The 14055-nt window shown below is 41.3% G+C and overlaps 1 protein-coding gene across 3 annotated transcripts in view; it reads left to right on the top strand.

The window, feature by feature from the left end:
- Positions 1–14055, top strand: part of CA8 (carbonic anhydrase 8) — a 91813-nt gene that overhangs the window by 53333 nt on the left and 24425 nt on the right. The window contains exons 7-8 of one of the 3 annotated variants that reach the window (XM_078072362.1): positions 885–997; positions 3872–5297. In XM_078072362.1, coding sequence (XP_077928488.1) covers positions 885–997; positions 3872–3880 — 122 coding nt within the window. In that variant the 3' untranslated portion in view covers positions 3881–5297. Of the gene's footprint in view, positions 1–884; positions 998–3871; positions 5298–12103; positions 12274–14055 lie in introns of those variants that run through there. The other 2 variants (XM_078072363.1, XM_078072361.1) reach the window with 2 other exon arrangements.

Genomic DNA, 14055 nt, shown 5'->3' on the forward strand with positions numbered 1-14055 from the left:
TGACTGAGCCACCCAGGCGCCCCTGTTTCTTAGTGTTTTAAACAAAACCAAATAGGCTGATGCACTGTATGTATCATCTACGGCTTACATTTAATTGCTTTACAACAAACCAGTTTTTACCATGTGTTGAACATTTATCCACCATATTTGATCAAGAGCTCTTCTAATGCAGAACTTAAAGATTACATAGGAATGATTTTTTTTGTCCTGTCATAATAGGACTTCCGTGTTTTGCTGTTGAGGGAGATGTATAGAGAGGGCTAAGACAGAATGTTTAAAAACACAGTCTTTGAAGTCAGACTGTTTAGTTTTGAATCTGGCTCTGCCAGTTATTAGCTGGGTGACCTTGGGCAAATTATGTAACCCTTTGTGGTTCAGTTTCCCCATCTGAAAAATGGGGCTAATAATAGTACCGTAATAGTACCTGTCTCATTGTTTTGTTGTGAGGATTAAATGAGTTCATGTGAGATGCTTAGAATAGTGCCTCATATGTAGTTAGTATTGGGTTAGGTGATGAATAAGTCAGGTAAATCCTTCAATAAAGTAAAAACACAGATCCACTTCTTCTAAAGTGACTAAACTGGATCTGTACGTACACACATATATGTATATATCAGGTTTGGATAGCCATCTTTGGCTTATATAGTGATACATGGATAGAAATCACTATGATATTAGGAAGAGGGCTCATCGTATTTTCCCATTGGTTATTTTCTCCGTGATCATTAGTTTAAGAATGCATATGTGAGGCTGTAGTTGAAAATGACCTCATTCGGAAAAGTGTTGTTTATAGGCAGTTTGTAATTTTGAAAATTATTGTTGGCATCTTCAAAATTATTATTAATTAATTTACTGTTTTGTGACGTGTCCACCCGGTTGCACAGATCCTTTGCTGCGGGATTATTGGGTGTATGAAGGCTCTCTTACCATTCCACCTTGCAGCGAAGGTGTTACCTGGATATTATTCCGATACCCTTTAACTATATCCCAGCTGCAGGTGAGTATAGCACTTCAAATCTTTCAGAAGAAGTTCTGAGCTAAAGGTTAAATACTATTTCTGTAAAAGGGAAATGTCTGTTTTATGTTTTAGCTTCCTTTAGATCAGTCACATCTTCGCAGATGAAAGTTAGACGTCTTGAACCAGTGCAAGCAATTGAAAGGTCAGGGATGAATAAAAGCCAGCTATCGTTTATGATTTGTATTTTAAAAGTTAGTTTTTATAGAGTAAATACAAGTCACTGAAATAGTCAGACTTTTGATTAGTCTAGTTATTTCTTTGTGTGGGATTCCCCAGGAGTGAAGAGGAGAAAGGTCTTGGAAGTGAAAATGTTGCTTATTTCTGTGAGTCATATGGGCTTTGTACAATACTTCTTCCTTGGCTTGCACAGGAAAAGTTCTGTAAGCAGAAGGGTGAAGGAGGTAAAAAGAATGCTCTGGAAAGAGCTGGATTGTTCTCTAGCTCCACTTCTGGTTACCTACTTCTCACCTTGGGCTTTGCGTAGGTGCTCTAAATGCTGATGCACAGTGGGTGGGGGCACTGAGTTGAACTGTCATGGGATGTTAGCTGGTGGAACATGAGGCAACATCATTATAATGTGTTTAAATAATGATTTTGATATTATTACAAAAGAGGTGCTTTAAATGTCTCCTGTCCTCCAGGGATCTCAGGGATGTGTTCTAAAAGGCTGTATTTTTTCCTTCATGATCAACCTCAGAAGGCTTAGGCTGTACTCCAAACAAATGAAGTTTCCTTTAGTGACTTTTTACAAATTTTTATTACATCTCCTATCACTTTCTAAGAACTTTAAGTGTATTAACTACTCAGTAAAGCCTTCCTTTGCTTGTCCTTAAATCTTCAAAATCCTTTCAACCTTTAACAGTTTCTTCTTCTTTTTCTTTTTCTAAGGATTAATTTTAAAACTTCCCAATTTAGCTTCTCCATCCTTTTACAGCCTTTGATCACACCACCTTTAGGCTTTCATATTTTTAATATGACAAATCCCTTATTTATTCATATATCCCTGTGTTCTTAAAAGAAACCATTCCTGAGTGCCAAGCAGACACACAAAGAATATAGAGATTAAAACACAGTCTTTACCCTCAAAATGTTTACCATAGAGTAGAAGAGGCAGACAGTCATACAGATGGTTATGTTGATTGTGAGAAGTAAGGGTGCTCCAGACACACATAGGAAAGAAACCCAACCTGGCCTAGGTGGGACTGGGAGTAATTCCTGAAAAATATTAGGAGTAAGTCTGGTAAAGAAGAGGAAAGAAATTAGAAATTTGAGCCTAATGTTAGGGATAGAAGTTTGGACTAATAATTACGGGTTTGGATTTTAACCACAAAGATGGTAGCTGCTGTAACAAAGAAACCTCAACATTCCAGTGACCTCTCACAGAAGAGATTTATTTATTTATTTTTAAAGATTTATTTATTTATTTTAGAGAGAGAGCATGGGTGTGTGCACATGCCAACTCAGGAGGGGCAGAGGGAGAGAGAGTCTTAAGCAGACTCCCTGCTGAGCTGGGAAGTGCATTCAGGATTCATGTCCAGGAAGGAGAAGAAATGGATTTGATGATGAGTTGAGCTCAAGTTGAGGAGGAGACAAGACAGTCGGCTGATGGCCAAACCTCAGTATACCTGGAGGAGATGGTACCATGCAGGGAGCTAAGAAGGACTTAAGGACACCTGAGAGGGAGTGATGTCCTGGGGCCCAGGACGGGGGAGAGGATGGCCAACATGTGGAGGAGGGGAGGGAAGTTAATAGTGACAGATGCCTCAGAGAATTTAAGGAGGGTGGGTGCTGCCTGCCCGAGTGGCAAATAACTGTATCTTATAGAAATGGGCCCAGATGCCACTGGGTGGTTTTGGGATCCAACCCGGTTCCGGGTGATTGTCAGTGGTTTGGGTGCTTAACCACTGTCCCCTTTCAACTCCTGCCCTTTATGATATCACAGTTCCTTTGAGATCCTCTTTCTATATGAGACCTTGTCAGGAAAATCTCACTGGTACTAGAGAAGGTTTCTACCTTTTTGGCCTGTTTTGTGTCCTCAGGTGGAGGAGTTTGGTTTCTTTTGACAGAAACACAGAATGAGACCTTCAGAGGCTGAGGGGGACATACAGATTTAGGGATCATTGGCATAAGAGAAGGAGCCAAGGGACACAAACAAATGAGATGAAAGAAAAGAGTATGGGAAAAGAAGAGTGGAGAAGATGGGAGAAGCAGTCTCTTGGGAGGTTTTCCTGAGAAAATTTTTATAAGAGAACTCTTCCAAAGCTGGTAGGGTCCCATGGGACTTACTACTCTCCATTTGCCATCTGGTTACTCCAAGTCACTTCTCTCGCTGATACCACATTTCCGAAGCAGGGAAGAAGGTTTGGAATGAGCAGGTGGGCATGTGAAGGCCGTTGTTGGCTGACCCGTCCAGGTCAGACTGAGACTGCAGCCTCAGCTGTCCTAAGCTGGGGCAGGAGAGTTGTGATTGTTCTGGGAATGATGTATATCAAAGAGCGAACATCCCTCTGCATTTACTTTTCCTACACCTTGCTTTTAGGGACAATGATACATTTCCTCATTGTTGCAGTAAGTAGCACAACATCTTAGATGACTAAGTTTCAAACACTGAAGCTTAATACACAGTATGTTTTGCTGGGGACTCATTCATTTGCCTTTACATGTCCCTGATTCTATGAACACAAGCAAATTACTGATAAGGTAGTATGTTGCTGTAGTCCCATCTTCCTTTACTCTTGTCATAGTCAGATGTTAGGATGTGGAATTTCTCCTTTGAGAGTAAGGTGGATAATTTATTCGTTAATTCATGCATTCGTTGATTAATTTGGTAATTTGGCATTTTCTATATTCCAGGAGCTGTAGTAAGCACTGCAAATGGAGGACCAATAAGACATGGTTCTGACCTCAAGGAATTCACCATCTGGGGGGAAAGGCAAATATGTTCACATTGAAAGAATAGTAATTTCATGTGAACAGTGCTTTGGTATGACATGAATGTGCCCTAGCACATAAGACAGGCACCTGATAAGATTTAGCCATCTGGTAGACCTTCCCCAGGCCAGGTAATGGGGTGTGGTGTGTTAGTGGGCATTGCCGACTGGGGAAGAAGAGTCTGCATGGGCACAGAGGCCTTTGGGGATGCCCACAGTTAGTGTAAAGGGCCAGGGTCATGAAATGCAACCGGAGAGGGGATCATGGGCCTGACACTCACCAAAGAGCCTTGATGTTGTGCTGTGGAGGCTTCCTGAAGGCAGCAAGGAATTACTGGAACGTTGTGAGAAAGAGAGAGAGACAAGACCAAGTCTGAATTTGAGAAACCTCTCTGTAGCTCCTGTATGAAGATGTCAATCTGAGTTAAGATTGTGAAGTGGGATGAAAGGAGAGGAATGGCTTTAGAAATAATAAAGCAGTAGAATCAGTAGAATTGGTGACTGACGACATAGGAGGGTTTTCAGGGAGGACGAAGCCGCATATTACTCCCTGGATTTTGGTTTGAGTGACTGATGAGTGTAATGTCGCTCTTCACTATGACAGGGGATAAAAATGGAAGAGCAGGCTTTATGCAGAGTACTATGAGTTTGTGGTTGTAAATGCTGAGAGTTTGAGGATGCCTTTGAGACGTCCCAAGAAAGGGACGTAATACATAGGTGATGGTTGAAGCCACATGTGGAGAAGAGGAGATCCTTTAGGGAGAGAAAAAGAAACAATGCAGAGCATGGGGAGGGGAGCTGATAAGGCCATGCATTGGGACAGTTGTCCCCATGGAATGACTCAAGGGGTGGGAAGAGTCAGGAGGTTGGTGGGATGTAATGTCTGGAAGCCAAGGGAGGCGTGAGTTTTAAGGAGAAGGGAGTGGAGAGATGGAAAGTATCAGATTCTGCACACACATTAAGTGAAGGGCGGAAAAGTATTAATTGGATTGAGCCACAAGGAGAGGTCTCAGGCATGGAGATGAAATGGAAGAAGCTGAGTCTGCAGTCCCATTTGTTCAGCATTGCTCTATTTAGGGGTATTTTTCTAAAAATAGATCAAACCTTTTAGTGAAAAATAAAACTTTTATCAGCACAATAAATTTCTGTTTATTGGAAGTTAGCTGAGATTAACCTTGTTGAGCCACAAAAGAGAACATTCTTAATTCCTCTTGGAATTCCATTAAGGATTCCCTTGCCAGTATGTTAATATGTGGGAATGTTACTGTTGAACTATACTGTGAATGTTAACTGATGTTCTGTAAATGTGAGCAATAAAGTTTTACTCCCCTGTTGACTAGCACGTTATACCAAAATTCAGAGACAAATCACTGTGCCTGCCTTTGTGTCTGGCTGGCTTCAAAGGGAACCTTGCTTTCTGTTATCCCTTTGAGTAAGGCTGGTGACAGACTCTAATAACCTTAACCCACCAAGTCATTTCCTCGATTGTTGGGAAAACCTATATCTTCCTAATTGGGAGCCAAAGCCAAAGGAATGTGTATTGGAAAGAATAACATCAACTGCTCTTGAAAATAGATGACTTTCCAATTAGCTGCAGCTTTTTAAGAAAAAAGATTTAGGTACTATTAGCACAAAGCTCCATTACAGCATCTGTTCAGAGGACAGCGGTGTTAAAATGCGCGCACACACACACACACACACACATACACACACACACATTAAAATGCATTTTAGGTTGATTTTGGAAAAAAAAATTACAATCTTTGGAGAATGTAAATTAATCTGTTCTTGACTCAAATGTTTTACTGTTGCTGCTCATATAACTTCAGAGAAAGCAGAGCAAAAACAGAAAGGGTCCAGAGAGGGCAGTAAAAATGAGGACTAAAGGGAAAGATGGGATTCTAGAATTCAGACCAAGAAAAATTGAGACGTCTCATATTATTACCCTTAAAGAGGAACAGAGACGGAGGGAGGGATTATAAAATATTATTTGTATATAAAATAACAAAAGGAACGACCAGTAGTAGGTAGAATCTTTGCATAGCTGAGTATTTTGAGAAATATAAAACTTTGTATTGAAGAAAAAATGTTTCCTTTTAGATCTCGGGGTTAATGTATGTAAATTAAGCTGCTGGGTATTATTATGGAAACAATTGGTCTCTTGAAATGTACCATCTGCCATAGGATAAGAATGTCTGCACTAACCACATTAAAGAAAAGGCTCTAAATCATCGTAGTTTTTAATGAAATGCACAGCATCTCAATTAAGGAGGAGTCATCTGTTGACGTGCAGCGTTGACAGTTAAGCCTATCATGGAACATTCACATCCTCCTGGGTACTCAGAATTCTAGAGTAAGCAACTGGAAGCCCCTGCTCAACTGAATTTTTTCATCTTATTCTTGGTTAGCATACCATATGCTAGGGGAAAAAAACATGCAACTGGATGGATTTCAATGAGTGTAATTTTATTTTGCTGTGATCTATAACTGTTAAATTACTTTTCAATAAATAGTGGTCTAAGCATTAGGAAGCTGAAGGAAAAAATTTTTTCAGCTGAATTGTTATGTTTGGAGATGAGATTCCAAGAACAGAATAAAATACCAAATTTCATCAAATCTGTCAACAAATTGTAGGACCCATCCTGATTTTCAGAGACATGAAAATGTGAACAATATTCGGAATTGATAATATGATGGCATGTGTGCGAGTATGCACGCATACACAGAGAAATGATTAAGTTTTACTCTCCGTTTTCTACTTTGCTTCTCTCTTCTTTTTCTGTTCCCCCTTACTCATCTATTCCTACTTCTTAGTTTATCTGCTTTCTCCAGTTAGATGCTCCTGTCTTTTTTTCTTTCTCTTTCAACTTCAGTAACACCAGTGAAGCAAAGGAACATAAATGTGTTCACTGTTTTTCACTATGTGGATATATGTCTGTAACAACTTGGAAAACCACTTTAATTTTCTTTTCTTCTTGGTTTTGCCTCTTCTTCATCCTTCCCCATTACATATTTCTTAGAGGTTGAGAAGTGGGACTCTTCCTAGCCCTGACAGCCCGAGTCAGGGTATGGTGTGTGCTTGGCCATTGGGATCTGAGAGCCCACCTGGTCCTGGGTGACGAGAGAGGTCCGATTAGGTCCAGGACTCAGCAGCAGGGCCTTTCTTGTCTGTGTGCTCCCCATATGGGTTCTAAAGACCCAAGTTGCTGTGGGACCACCACATGGTCATGTTTGAAAATGATTTCAAGTGATTGGGAACATTTGTTGTGAATTTTCTTCCGTATCCATGATTCTCAAACCTGGGTGGGCTTGTTCGAACACAGATTGCTGGGCCCCACCCCAGAGTTGCCGATCCAGTAGGACTGGGAGAGGAACTTATTCCAGGAAGCACGCTTTGAGGACCCCTGTTTCTTGTCTACTGGCGTTTACCTCCATGTGTAATTTAGAACCGCATTGTAACAGCAGAATGCAGTTTCTTAAGGGAAGCATTGAATATCCAGTGGAAACCATGTGAGCCACATATATAAGATTAAAATTTCTAGTGTCCACAATAAAACAATCTAAATATAAATAGCTGAAATGAATTTAAATAGTATATTTTAACCCAATATACCCCGAATACTGTTTTAACATGTAATGAATATAAAAAAGCATGAGTGGGATTTTTTACATGGTACTTCATGCTAAGTCTGACTTCGCGGTGTGTCCTGTGTTGCCAACACATCTCAGTTCAGACCAGCCGCATTTCAGATGCTCAGGGGCCACACTGAGACAGTGCAACTCTAGATTCTCCTGGGACACTCCTTCTTCCCTTTCTTAAAATGTGTGGTTTTTAGGCACTTGTGGGGAGTTTGGGATATATTTCCTCAGTGTCTTCCATGATAGTGCTTCCTCTGTGGTCACGAACTCTATAGACTGTAATTCTTTTTTTTTTTTTTCTTTAGGATTTTATTTATTTATTTGACAGAGAGAGAGAGAGAAAGAGCACATGCAGGGGGACTGGCAAGCAGAGGGAGAGGGAGAAGCAGGCCCCTCGCTGAGCAGGGAGCCCGATGCGGGACTCGATCCCAGGACCCTGAGATCATGACCTGAGCTGAAGGCAGACACTTAACTGACTGAGCCACCCAGGCGCCCTAGATTGTAATTCTTGACTAAGTTTGCGTTACGTGTAGCTCTTCAGTAGCTGCCCTCAAGTGAAGATGGGAAGACCCATGGCAGAGACCAGGACTGGGGATTGGAAGAAGGGCAAGTTGGCATCAGTCGTACTGGGTAGAGGATCTTCTCTTCTCTGAGCTCTTGCTCAGAAAAATTAGATGAGACTAAGGAGTCAGTGACAGATGAGTTGATTTATGGATGAGAAGTCTTTAAAAAAAAAAAAGCAATGATTTTAGAAAAAAAGTGAGATTGTTGAAGAAAATGAAATAATAAGACTGAGTACATGAAAGGTGGTGAGTCTTATCAATGACATAATCTCAGTATATATATGTATTTATGGACTATTTAAGTATAGCTGGCTTTTGACTCTTACTTGATGGCTTCCATCAGGAATTATATTACTCGAATTCATGTATTTTGTTGCCTGATGATAAAAGAAAAAATAAGACGAGAACGTTGACTTTGATGTGTTCTTTTTCTCTTAATTTTAACGTGGTAACAGAGATGCAAGTGAAAAGACATTTGTTAGAGGATATGCACAGGAACTTGGGAACTTTTAAAAATAATTAATGCCAAACCCTAAGCCCTGTAAATTAGCACTTTAAATGCACTCCTAAAGAAAATGGTTTTAAAGCTGAACTTTGAGCGAATAATCTGGTTCATGAGTCAGTGAAGGTTGGAGTCAATGCTTTAGACCAAGCAGAGTGCACGCCCGATTCAGAGAATAGCTATTCAACTCTGCTACCTTCAGAAGACAAGCATGTCTCCCTGAAGCTTGGGTTTCTGTCCTCTCTTTCTCTCTTGTAAATTGGTTAAAAACCAATAGCCATGTTTAAGTAGAGTAGCATTAAAAATTGACGAAATCATCCCTACTGATACGTGTGATAGTCTCTGTACTGCCCTGACATTTGAATTTCGTTGCAGACTTTTATCCTGAAGTATTATTCTGCTCGTTTCTCACTCTCTCTCTTTTCAGTGGGAGATACCGCAGTACGCGCTTGAAACCATTTGAAGTGACTAAAGGTTTTGAGGGGTGGTTACTTCAGAAAAATTGGCATTTCAGAAAGACGTGTTTTCCCCTCCATCTCTGTTGATGTTTGAAGTCTTCAAAGTGTTGCTATGATCAGAGAAAAACATTTCTTGTGAAATAGTTCTCTCCAAGAATGCAGTGATTTGAGACTGGCTGGCTGTGGATTCTGATCGTCTGTTCTAGAAGAAGCTGTTTTCACAGAATTTGCTTCAGGCTGAGGTCTGGGGCTTGAAAGATTTATTTGTCACTTCAGAATATGTAAATATAAAATTAACCTAGTTTTAAAATAAGCTTTAAAGTCAATCAGAAATGGAGTCTTTCTTAAAATATGCTTAGGCAGTACACTTTCTAGTCCGCATTGCTCATCGGTGACCCCGTGCATAGCGTGTGGATTCTAGTTGCCGCCATTACTTGTGATTACACGTAGAAGGGGGTACGAGGAGGGCAGGACTTTGTTTTCTCAGTCAATTGGTTTATTATTTCCAGTATACTTTTTGCACAGAAAATTTCAGCTAAATATTTATCTCAAGATGCTAAAGGTTTGGCTTCAAAAGAAGTTGTGCCAGTATCTACTGAACCCTTCTGTGTGCCGTGGAAGTATGCTGAGTGATTCTCATGAATTATCTTGCTTCTTACACTGTCCTTGCAAATCCTGTTATTGTCATCCCTTATATCCATGTGAAAACTGAAGCGTAAAGAGGAGACATAGTCTGGCCGTTTGGGTCTTAGGTGTCCGAGCCAGGGTGTGAATTGGGCTTTTTAAAATTTTATTTTTTATTTTTATTTTTTTTGAAAGATTTTATTTACTTATTTGAGAGAGAGCACAAGCAGAGGGAGTGGAAGAGGGAGAAGCAGGCTCCCTGCTGAGTGGGGAGCCTGATGGGGGACTCGATCCCAGGGTCCTGGGATCATGACCCGAGCTGAAGGCAGTCGCTTAACCAACTGAGCCACCCAGGTGCCTCTGAACTGGGCTTTTGATGCAGAGCCCAACTGCCTTCATATTCTCCTGTTTGAAAAAGCCTGACTAGTTTCCTTTCCACTCCATGCTTAGAGAAAATTCAGTAAAAATACGTGCCACAAATAAGGACAGGGGATTCTCATGCAGCCTTGGCTCTGGAAGTTTTCCAGGTGCAGCAAACAATAGGTGATGCTCATATTATATTCCCAACCTAAGATCCCAAGAAGGTCTAGGGAAAAACCACTGTGTAGATTAAACAGCTAATTGCTTATGTCACTGGCACTTCCGTAGAAGGATAGCACGTAGGTATGATAAAAAAGCAAAAAACAGGACAGTACCAAGTGGGTCAGTCTTATCCCATGTAGGGAAATCAACATTTAGGGAAATCATTTGGAGACATGAGAAAATCAGGCCTTAGAGGTTAGATTTCTAACTTGCGTTCTAATATAACAAGCGACTTCCTTTTCCCTCAGCTCTGTTTCCCAACATGTATGCGAGTTTTTGGAATATTAGAATCCTGTGAGAGTCCATTCTTTTGGGGTCCGGGAGCCTCTTCTTAGGAAATGCACGTGTAAAATTTTGCATATCATTCAGGGGTTTCATGAGTCCCTAAAGTCTCTAGGGGTGTGTATACTTTTATTAGAATCCCTGAATTCGTGGATCTCCTGCATTTCATTTTAGTTCATGAATGGCAGACTTCTGTGTCTGTGCTGTAGGAAGAACTTTTGTAGATAAAGCCCTGTGATACAGACCTGGTGGACTTTTGGGGGATTGATGCTGTTTAAAGCAGTTCCATATCCTGCGATATATGGAAGATGCGGGTTATACTGGCTTGATGGGAATTTCTGAGGAGGTGGCAGTGGAGCTGGGAGAAGGGCAGGTGGATTTGGACTTGTCAGACCCAGCTAACGTGGAAACTCTCTTAATCTTTCAGTTTTCCTCTTCTGTGAAAGGAATGAGGACTGTGTCGTGTGACCATGTGGCATTTAAGCGAATGGCAGACGATGAGTCCTGTAGATAAATCGACTGATGGGAATGAGTCTGGCGAACGTTCATCACGTTTGCTTGTTGTTCAGCTACTTCTCGGAGGGTTCAGCTTCTCGGAGGGTTCAGCTACTCCTCAGAAGGTTCTTAGGGGGCACAGACCTGTCAAGTTGGAGAAACTGACCCTTGGGACTCTGGGACTTTCTTAACGTGTAATGAGAATCCATGGGATCTGGGGAGGCCACCTGAGAAAGGGAGATGAATGTGAAAATTGATACTGCTAAGGGGGGAAGTTGGGCTTACATTTTTGGAAAGTCCGAGGTTTTCATTAGACCAGTGTTCTCCAAAAAGGTAGAAGAGCAGCAGAGAGAGTCTTGTGATGAAGGACACCTCCATCTGATAAATCTAATGCCTGATCGGTGCTAACATACAGTAATACTGGAATTCATTAATTAAAGCTATGCTTGGAGCACTTACTCATTTGTTCGCCTCTTATTATGTTACAGACAGGCGTGAGAGCTTTTAGAGAGAGGTGTATTGCATTTTGGCATGAGCAAATCCAGCAGGTTTCTGTGGCTGTTGGGGTTGTCTGGAGACGTTACTACCTCTCCTTCTGCTGTCTCCACTTCTTGTGCAGCAGTGATGTCTCATGTCTTACTAGGTTTGGAAGAATTAAGTCCGTCTTACTCTTCCTTTTTTTTTTTTTTTAATTTTATTTATTTGACAGAGACACAGCGAGAGAGGGAACACAAGCAGGGGAGTGGGAGAGGGAGAAGCAGGCTTTCCGCAGAGCAGGGAGCCTGACGCGGGGCTCGATCCCAGGACTCTGGGATCGTGACCTGAGCCGAAGGCAGATGCTTAATGACTGAGCCACCCAGGTGCCCCCCGTCTTACTCTTCTTGAAGATTAATTTTCATTTTTTTTTACAAACTGCTACAATTTATGCATATTTTAAGTCACTGAGGAAACTCCAGTCTTGTTCATGTCTAGTAAATAATCAAGCTGTTTTGCTCTGTTTTTATTTTCAGATCGAAGAATTTCGCAGGCTGAGGACACATGTGAAGGGGGCAGAGCTCGTGGAAGGCTGTGATGGGGTTTTGGGAGACAATTTTAGACCCACTCAGCCACTTAGTGACAGAGTCATTAGAGCCGCATTTCAGTAGCCAGAGAGAATGGGAACAAGACGGCCTTCATCTGGGTATGTGCAGATCGAGTAAGGAAAATGGGGCTGCCAGTCCTGTAAACCTGTCACACCAGAGTTAGTCTCACGGTGATCCTGATGATGTAGCAGTGTGAGTGCACTTCGCTTTGATGAAAGGGATGACATGTTCTCAAACCCTATTAATTACAAGTCAGGTGGCTTTAAAAATTTCATGCAGTGTTGAAAAAGAACCTCCGATCCTTGTATTTTCCCACCAGAGCAGCCTTTAATTCCCATTTTGCTTTACTACTGGCCTTAATCAGGTAAGGAGCCCCAAGGCAGAGAAGCATCCCCTCTTTATTCAAGGTAAAGAGGTAAAAGTCCTTTTTAGGGCTCCCTGTGCTGCACCCTTGAAATGGCAGCAGTCACCTCCTGATGACTGAGGAACATAAAGGGATCCTCTGGAGGGATTTGTGAGCCTCAGGGCTGACCCTTGTCTAATGCATGTTCGACTTCTTTATCGGGGTAGGCGAGGGCAGATCTGGCGTGCATTAAAATCCTTGTCCTGTGGAAGTGCTTTTATTTGAAAGATCAAGAAGCACTTACTAGGTATATGAATATGGTACGTTTCTTATTGACTGAAATATAATCTATGCATTTTAATATATTGGATTGAATATATGCATACCTTATCCCCAAAGAGCTGACAAAATAAAACCTCACAGACATGGCAAAGATCAAATATACATGAACGACTATATCCTGGATTATTTCTTTACCTCGTGAATTGCCTAAGAGTGCATAACATAGATCAGCGCACATAGCTGGCCAGCTGCTGCTTCCCACAAGAGGAAAGCATCGGTTGGAAGTTACGTAGGTAAACAGGACAGAGCTTGGACTTGGTATAATGGACTGTGGTGAGTATAAGCTCACATACTGTGCAAGTGGAACAGTATAGAGTGGGAGTCACAGATGAATAGAAGTCTCTGGCTTCGAGAAGCTCAAACAGTGTCTTGAGCTAGACAGTTGACATGGGAATTTTCAGAGGTGATCATTTTGTCCATGTGTTCTCCAGTCCATTTTTCTTGCTTCTCTGTTACTATAACCATATATATCCAGTACTCCATCCAAACTGTCTTTTTGCTTTGTGAATGTGCTTTGCTCATACAGTCCTTCCCACCCCTCTTGTTGCCTATTGAAATCCTAGCTACCCTGCAGGCTCAACCCAAATCCTGTTCTCAGCACGAATTCTTTGCTTCTCCCTTAAATTGTACCTTTCTATTCACATTCTTTCTTCCATTTAGCTGTTTGTGTATTTCTTACTTTCTGTGTTAGTCAAGCTTTTAAAGGGTTGAAACATGTTCATTTTGCTTTGAATCCATCGTGACACATAACACTTGGCGTCTTGAATGTCCGTTGGCCCATTAGCAATTCTTGAGAGCTACACGTAGCTTATATCAGCCAGCCACATGTCAGTCATTTCCTGACTCTTCGTTTCTGAGTTAGCTGGTATGGTTCTTCTTCTGATTTTGGAGAGGGTGAGGGCCAGGCAAAGTTGCTTTGGTAGGACTGCGAAGGGACTTTCTGTAATTCATATGTGGTAACATGAGAGAACATGCAAGAGTGCTTTAAGCTAAGCCTTATGATGGAAGGATTAAAGAATTCAAATTATATTTGATCAAAAATCACTACCGTATGATTGGTTCTGGGTATCAAAGTTCAGAAGAATAGATGTCTCTGCTCTCAGAAAACTTAGAATCTCCTGTGGGGAGCCTGAGAGTAGAAAAATAAATACTAAAATAAATACTTCAGAAAACATACAACTACAACTTCTAATAA

This window comes from Halichoerus grypus, chromosome 5 (assembly GCF_964656455.1).
Source record: "Halichoerus grypus chromosome 5, mHalGry1.hap1.1, whole genome shotgun sequence".
NCBI classification, from domain to species: Eukaryota; Metazoa; Chordata; class Mammalia; order Carnivora; family Phocidae; genus Halichoerus; species Halichoerus grypus.